This window comes from Gavialis gangeticus, unplaced genomic scaffold, assembly GCF_001723915.1.
Source record: "Gavialis gangeticus isolate Ggan-Ray unplaced genomic scaffold, GavGan_comp1, whole genome shotgun sequence".
Lineage (NCBI taxonomy): Eukaryota > Metazoa > Chordata > Crocodylia > Gavialidae > Gavialis > Gavialis gangeticus.
In genome coordinates this window covers 73,847,192-73,855,457 of record NW_017729031.1, presented here as the reverse complement: position 1 = coordinate 73,855,457, position 8,266 = coordinate 73,847,192, and the positions used below count along the sequence as shown (strand labels likewise).

The window sequence follows — 8,266 nt, the reverse complement described above, 5'->3', positions numbered from 1 at the left end:
GGAAGATCATCAAATCCAGCCCCCTGCCCCAGCTAGTGTCAAAGGATCCCAGCAAGGTAAGCATCCAAGCGTTTCTTTAATGAGTCCAGAGTAAGTGCCTGCACCACTTCTGGAGGGAGTCTATGGGGCATGGACAGTAAAGAAATTCCAGGTCTTGAGGGCTCAGACAGTAAAAAAAAATTTTCTTATGTCCAGTCTTGTAGGAGTTTATGACTGTTGGTCCTTGTTTTTCCTTGGGGCAGTCTGGTGAACAGATGTTCTTCCAGATCCTGATGTACACCCCTTATGTACTTATAAGCAGCCACCAGGTCCACCCTGAGCCTGCACTTTTCCAGACTGAAGAGTCCCATGGCTCTCAGCCTCTCTTCATAAGGCTTATTCTCTTGCCCTCTGAGCATGTACATGGCTCTCCTCTGGACTCTCTCAAGCTTCTCAACATCCTTCTTGAATTGCGGAGCCCAGAATTGGATGCAGTACTCCAGCTGCAGCCTCACCAAGGCCGAGTACAACAGGAGGATGACATCCTAAGATTTACTTGAGAAGCATCTATAGATGCTATCCAGACTTTTGTTTGCTTTGCCAGCTGCAACATCGTATTGGTGGCTCACGTTCATCTTGTGGTCAGTCATGATCCCCAAGTCTCTTTCAGCAGTGGTGCTAGCAAGCATAGCACTGCCGAGCCTATAAGTATGCTGTGGGGTTTTTTTCCTGAGGTGAAGTACCTTACATGTATCGGTATTGAACATCATCAGGTTTGTGTCCACCCACTTACTAAGTTTATCCAAATCAGCCTGGAGCACTAGCCTGACCTCAGGTGTGGTCACTGTGCCCCAAAGTTTAGTGTCATCGGCGAACTTAGCCAGTGCGCTTCTGACACCAAAGTCCACATCATTGATAAATAAAGAGAACCGGTCCAAGGACAGAGCCTTCGGGGACACCACTGGTCACAGAGCACCATAATGATTCACTGCCATCAACCACTAGTCTCTGGGTCCAACCATGGAGCCAATTTCCCGGCCATCAGACTGTGGTGTAGCCGAGGCCGCAGTTGGCCAATTTTTTCATGAGGAGGTCATAGGATACCAGATCAAAGGCTTTTTTAAAGTCCAGATATATGACATCAATCTCTTCTCCCTTGTCCAGGTGAAACATCACCTGGTCATAGAAGGAGATGAGATTGGTCAAGCAATACCTACCCATGACAAACCCATGCTGGCCATCCCTCAGGATGTTTGTTGCCTTCACCCAGCTTATCCAGAAGGGTTGCCTTGATAATTTTCTCGAGAATCTTACTAGGGATTGAGGTCAAGCTGATTGGCCTGTAATTCCCGGGATCTACTTTCCACCCTTACTTGAAGATGGGTATCACATTGGCCTTCTTCCAGTCTTCAGGTACTTCACCTGGGCACCACAAGTTTTCAAATATTTTTGCCAATGGTTGGACTATGACACCTGCCAGCTTCTTGAGTGCCCTAGGGTGTAATCTGTCAGGACCAGCTGACTTGAAGGTGTCCAGCCTCTCAAGGTGATCCTTTACTAGATCAACACCAATGCTGGGTATAAATACGCCCTCACCCTCGCAGTCCCACATCATGCTAGGCAGGGCGGTTCCTCTGGGCAGATGTAAGACCGGCACAAAGTACCCATTAAGCAGGTTGGCCTTTTTCTGGGTGTCAGTTATCAACTGTCCCGTTTGGTTCAGTAGAGGTCCAATGTTATCCTTGCTTTTTTTCCGACTCCTACATATCTGAAAAAGGACTTTTTGTTGTCTTGATATGTGAAGCTAGTTGGAGCTCGGTTGCAGCCTTGGCTTTCCTGATCCGCTCCCTGCAGGTATGGAGGAGTACTCCTCCTTGGTGGTAATTCCAACCTTCCATCCTTTGTAAGTCTCTCTTTTGAGGCATAGGGGGTCCTCAATTTCTCTGCTGAGCCAAGGCCGTTGCTGAGCCCTTTTGCTACCCTTCCTCCAAGATGAGATGGCCATCTCTTGTGCTGTCAGGATTGCTCCCTTGAGGAGCAACCACTCCTCTTGGACTCCTCTTCCTGTTGAGTCATGGTCCTTTAGGGCCTCGACAATGAGCCTCCTGAGCTTGTGAAAGTTAGCTTCAATCTATTTCTGTCAGCATCACATTATATCGGATGTCTGTCACAAAAAAGTATATTTTTCTTTATCCACCTTTAATAGCAAAAAATAGTAGTAGAAATATTAGCAAAGTATTTTTAAATATCATTGGAAATGATAATATCATAGATCAGAATGGAACTGGAAAAAACGGAACAATATGACATTTGAAAACAGAAAGATACAGAAAGAAAGAAATTGGACTGATTTTTTGCTAAGGGGCCAGACTGCATGGGAAAACATGTTCACCCTGCTAATTGTTTATTCTTAGAACTGAGCAGGAAATGATTTTCCTGTCCTGTGAGTATTTTTGATATTTCAAAATACTTCTTCTGTCTTGAGATGATGAAAACCCAATAAAACAATTATGTAAATCAACAGTTTGTTTTGATAATTTTGAAATATTTAATTAAAACCATATAAGTTCACTTAAATTTCAACCTAAAAAACTGTTTTTGAGTTTAAGAAAAAAAAATAGAACTTTAAGGCAAGTTCAAAACTTTTTCCAAGGTGTTTTCAAAGTAGGAATGTATCAAAACTCATCTTTTCCACAGTTTTGGTTTTGATAACCTGCTGTTTTTCAGATACAAAAATCCCAAAGAGTTTTGGGGAAAAAAAATTCCCACCATTTTCAACATTTTGCAGCACATTCCTCCTTTCTGCTGACTCAGGTTCACCCACCCTATAACAAAACCCTGGTCAGCTGGGATTGAGCTGTTCTCCTGCCCCTTTGGAGTGATTTGTCCCTTTGCTGTTCAGTCTCGTTGGGCCTAAAGCAAAACAGGCAGCGGTCTCAACCTCATGTAGAGACTGTGTTTGTGTCTGGCATTTGCATGGGGAGCATCAGGAGAAGATGCACTGTGCACTCTCCTTCTTCACACCCATTATAGGGACAGACAGTCTGACACACTCCACAGAACCAAGACTAAGCAAAAAAACCTGTGAAGTAGGCTGCACAATCCCTAACCCAGATAGGAGGGCTTTGAATGTACTTATCAAGGGTAATTAACAACTTGATGTTCTACAGAATGAATGTGAGGATATTGCAGATGGTACTTAGGCATTTCAACGCATTATGTAACTGTTAAACATAGATCCATTTAAACCTAAATATCATTCTGAGCCTTCAATTTACTTACTACATAGGGATAAATATTTTCTTTGATTCACATGCTCAGTGCCCATTTAATGCTGCTGGAAAAATACATGTGCATACTGTGAGATAATATATAATGATGCATCACTTCACATCCAAGGATCTCCAGACACTCTACAAGCATTAAACAAATCAGTGGCAGGACACCTCATAGGGAGTGGTACCCCATTTTGCATACATGGAATCTGAGGCACAGAGTCAGCAAGTGACATGCCAAGGTTCACACAGGAGGTTGGTGTCAGAGTTGGGAATATAAACCCAAATTTCCAGAAACATACACCTCTGCTTTAATAACAAAACTCTTTCCTTACACTGAATGTACAGCCCTGCTGAATACTATATTTCTTCTGGAAAGCCAGATTCTTCCTATCTCTGGAGGAGCCTTGGAAAGAGGTTTTAAGAAAACAAAACAAAATGATTAAACGTTTTAGACATTTTCCTTGGAATATCTTATCATTGGGCTGTATTATTATTTTTAATAGTAAAATTGAGTCTTACTGCAAGAACTTATTCGGAATTATGTATGCAAAAGAACAGCAAAATAGCTGACATAGCCCTGTATCTATATTTTATTCCTATCTAATATTTCTGATTAAGTACCTGCTTTAAGGTGAAAATCATTCCCATAGTTCTTTTTTTTAATGCATAAATCAGAATCTTTCACATCTTGCTCTTTTGAATTTTTTCTATATTTTACATTGAGCTCTTAACACACTGTTTCTTCTCACTTCACCTCACAATGCATTTTCAGGTTAATGTTCTTTTCACCTGTGTTCACAGAGAATGCAAATAAATTGGAAGAAAGTGCCAGAGGTATCTACATCCCTTGTCCAGAACACTATAACGGCTTCTGCATGCATGGGAAGTGTGAGCACTCTACCAATATGCTGGAACCTTCTTGCAGGTAACACTCTCGTTACTGAACAGATGATGATAAACAAGCAGAGGAGGCAGACTTGTTAATATGCGTAATCTAAATGCAGTAAGAAAAATAAATTCTAGCTAAGGCCTCTTGTACTGTGACTTACGTTAGACCTAAATTATGCAACAAGGTCCCAATTTATGTAGCAGAACTGTCTGTATTGAATTATTCACAATGTTAATTGATTATAAAAGCATTCAACAACCTTCAAAAACATTCAATTCAGTGGCCTAATATTTAAATATTTCTAAAAAATGCACCAACAAGAGCAATGGTATCCAATGGGTGTTATTGCTGGACTTGTAGCAAGGTAGTGCACTGACAAGGAAGGGTTTCTGCAGGATAAAGAGGGCTACTTATGCAGGATAATCCTTTTTGCAGGATAAAGAGGGCAGGACAAAACTGTACATTATGGGCACATCCGCATGGGCGTGCACATGCAGGTTTGCGGTGCTGCAAACCCAGCTGCAGCGCCTCAGACTGCACATGCTGCACATACACACATTTGCTAATTCGCAGTGCGGTGGTTTATTTTGACACAGGGAGATTTCAGTGTTAAATAATGTGTCAAAAAAAAGCGGCATGGTGCACATGGGTGCAGCATGCACTGCCCAAAATTGGAGCCTGGCTGCCAGCCAGACTCCATGCACCTGGATCACTGGTGCTGCTGCCCTGGGAGGACCCCAGGACAGGATGCTGGGGTCAACCCAGGTGCTGGCTCCAGCCTGTCCTACCCCACCCAGGGCAGTTTGCTGTACGCCAGAGTGCACATGCAGCAGCATGCCTGGGTACAACTAGCAGTAGCACAAATATGTGCTGCTGCTAGTTGTCCCCGGGGAAATGTACATTCTCGCTTGTGGGGAGATGCCCTATGTCTCCATTTGTAGAGCCACCCAGTTGCATTGCACATGGAGCCTAGAATGATTGCTCTTTACCTGTTTACTGAGTAATCTGGATAAGAGTTTAGAGCTGGATGTCTCTTTTCCCCACAAATGGAGAAGTACAATTCTTGGGCTATGTGAGACACTAAATAGATTATTATCCCAATGCTCAGGGAGTTGTAAACTGAGCTTGGATTGCAGAATATAAACCCAATCCTTTAAACATCTGGAAAGGTCTGGGTACTACTTTTCCCTCTTGCTAACTTGCTGACACCAGGACTAGATTGGGTTCCCCTTGACCCGCATGATCTCAGGCTTCACAAAGGTGCCTGGTGCCATTAGCAAGTTAGAGCATCATTGAAGTAAGGGCCAACACTTAGATCTGCAGCATAGTATCTTCACTAATGTACTTATTAAGGATCCAAGCCAACAAAGCAATTAAGCATTTACATCTTAAAATCTATTCTGAAGTATAGTCCAGGCCCTTTTTAAAATTGACATCGAACTGTAAGTTACTGGGTAACCATCTTTAATTCCAGATGTGATGCGGGCTACACTGGACAACACTGTGAAAAAAAGGACTACAGCGTTTTATATGTGGTTCCAGGTCCAGTACGATTTCAGTATGTCTTAATAGCAGCTGTGATTGGGACTATCCAGATTGCTATCATCTGTGTTGTAGTCCTTTGTATTACAAGGTCAGTATCTCTATCTTTTTACAATATAAAGAAATTTCCTTTTGTTTTTACTTACTATATTCATTGATTACATTGGTTACTACAGTGATGCTAATAACAAAGCCTATTTAATTCACTGAACTAAAGAAAAGAATTGTGCTGATTTATTATTATGACTGTATTTTCTGTACCAGTTTAATCAGACTGTGGGGCCCCAGCACATACAGCAAATGAATTTTCATATGCCATATTCAGTTGCTTGGACAAAATATTGTTTATATAAATAAGCAGAATATAAATGAGGCAACTGGTGCAACAGTCACTTTAAAGCTAATTCAACTTGCACATATATTGCTTAAGAGCCCATCACTATATCCCCAATCCAGCTAAGCACTTTAGTATGCTGGGGTTTCCCGTGTTCCCTCTACATTTTCTTCTGATCAAACCCCTTACCTCTAACAAGCATGCTTGATTGGCCAATTCAGGTTTTTTTCCCCCTCTTACTGAGACCCTGGGAGCCTGACACAGCCAGTGCTTCCATGGTTCTTGCAGGTGTCAATTAGCTAGGATTTATGTCCCTGGGAAACTGAACGGAGGATTTCTTCTTAATGCTGTCCTGTTTTCTTTCTCTCATTTTATGGCCTTATCTAAGAAAGCTGCTTTTTTGTTTTTCTACCAAAAGTGTACTTATTATACCACAGACTATATCTGATACACTGGGTAACAGCAGTCACTATTTATGCTAAATTATTATGCTACAACTACAAAGTGCTGTGTTTCAATTATACACATCAAGGACTTCTTGCTAGCTGCTTCCTGCTAGGTGTTTCACTTCATCTAAATTGAGGATATTATTTCTTCAGCTGGACAGGTTAATTATTTTGAACATTCTGTTGAACGTAGCAGTTGTAACGTCTGTAAGGGTTCGCTTTGTGGTCGCTCTAAAACAGGTCTGAGGGCTTTTGCTTTAGCTACATGTCCACAGTTTGGCCTAAGCCCCCTGAAAAGGGCCACATGCTCCTACTGAAATTATTTTTATCAATAAGACTGTTTATGTGCTTAACATTATGCACTTCTGTTAAGTTCTTTGTTGGATGGAGGCCTAGAAAAATATCTAAGCATACCAAGTATTTTTGGTAAATAAAAAGGAAGGGTTTATTAGCATAGAAACTGTCCCCCATAGGTGGTTGAGGGGGGAAATCCAGTTCCTTTCATTCCTACAAGTGCTACTGTACTCTATCAGTGAACCAGTTTTATTAGTTCTGGAAGAGTTCAAAGTGAGCTCTGGCTTCCAAGCTCCTCCAGGCTTTTCTCAGAAATCACAAGGTGAAACTCATTCAGCCCCTTCACAGCTCTACCAATAAATCACATTGTTTAGAAATAAATTCCTCTTAAAAAGACAAGAAAATAAAAACCAGATATCATACCTCCATAGAAAATAAAACCTCTAATATATCTCAATATCTGTGTTGCATTCTCTGGTTAGCAGACAAGTGCAGAATTTGCTCCTAGAAAGAGACAAAAAATGATTCATAAATCTTCCACTGGCCTAAAGGCATAAAACAAAATCATCTGCTGAGGCTCTGAGCTGCTTTCTGGCCAAGTTGAGTCCATCAAGTTTACCCTCAACAGTACATGCCAGAAGAGGCAATGGATTATATTGAAGTGGCTTTCAGAGAACATGGAGATAATTCAAGCAACCAAACATACAGTGTATATTAAAAAAGGAAATGGAAAAGTAATGGATAGATTGAAAAATGCTCTACATCATTTTCTTCAAATAACTCTAGTTTTGTCAACTACAGGCAATAAAGCAAAGTATAGTGAATGAAAAGAGGAAGCGATATGCTTTATATGAATCCTTGCTACATAACAGAATTACTCTAGGTTTTATGGTACTGCAATGTAGCTACCATACCTCACCGATATTTTAAACACTTGTTATCTTTTCCTTACACTTTCTAATCTGCATAATGCATGTGTTTATGTACTTATTTACTAAGTGGATTTATATGCCACCCTTCCAACAAAGGCTCCAGGCATTATTTTGCCTCATGTAATAACAAAATATTCTTCTAACCCAGGGGCAGGTAATTATTTTGGGCAGAGGGGTGCTTAATGAGTTTCAGTAAGCTGTTGAGGGCCACACGGGTAGCCCACCCCCTTGACCGGTGCCCCGCCCCCTGGTCACCATCTTGTGATGGGAAGTCCCACCCCTAACCCCTGACCTTTGCCACCAGACGACACCCCCAGCCCCTGAAAGTACTCCTTTCAGCATGCCATCTCAGAACCAGAAAAATACCAAATTATATTCTAAAAAGTGAACATCTACAACGTCCCTTAATTTAATATCAAAAAATCTTTTTGTCCTGATTTACATGTGTTTGTGTAGTGTACATAGAGATGATTGTATAATAGCTTAAAAAGAAGTCTTACGCTTGTATATTGTGTGGGGGGTGGGGGCATGTGGGGTCAGGGTGAAAGGGACGTGGTAGTGGGGGTCTACTG

The 8,266-nt window shown here is 41.5% G+C and overlaps 1 protein-coding gene across 1 annotated transcript in view; it reads left to right on the top strand.

Annotated features, from left to right (window-relative positions):
- Positions 1 to 8,266, top strand: part of TMEFF2 (transmembrane protein with EGF like and two follistatin like domains 2) — a 299,411-nt gene that overhangs the window by 273,176 nt on the left and 17,969 nt on the right. The window contains exons 8-9 of the mRNA XM_019523121.1: positions 4,059 to 4,182; positions 5,621 to 5,779. Of these exons, the coding sequence (XP_019378666.1) occupies positions 4,059 to 4,182; positions 5,621 to 5,779 (283 nt within the window). The remainder of the gene's footprint in view (positions 1 to 4,058; positions 4,183 to 5,620; positions 5,780 to 8,266) is intronic.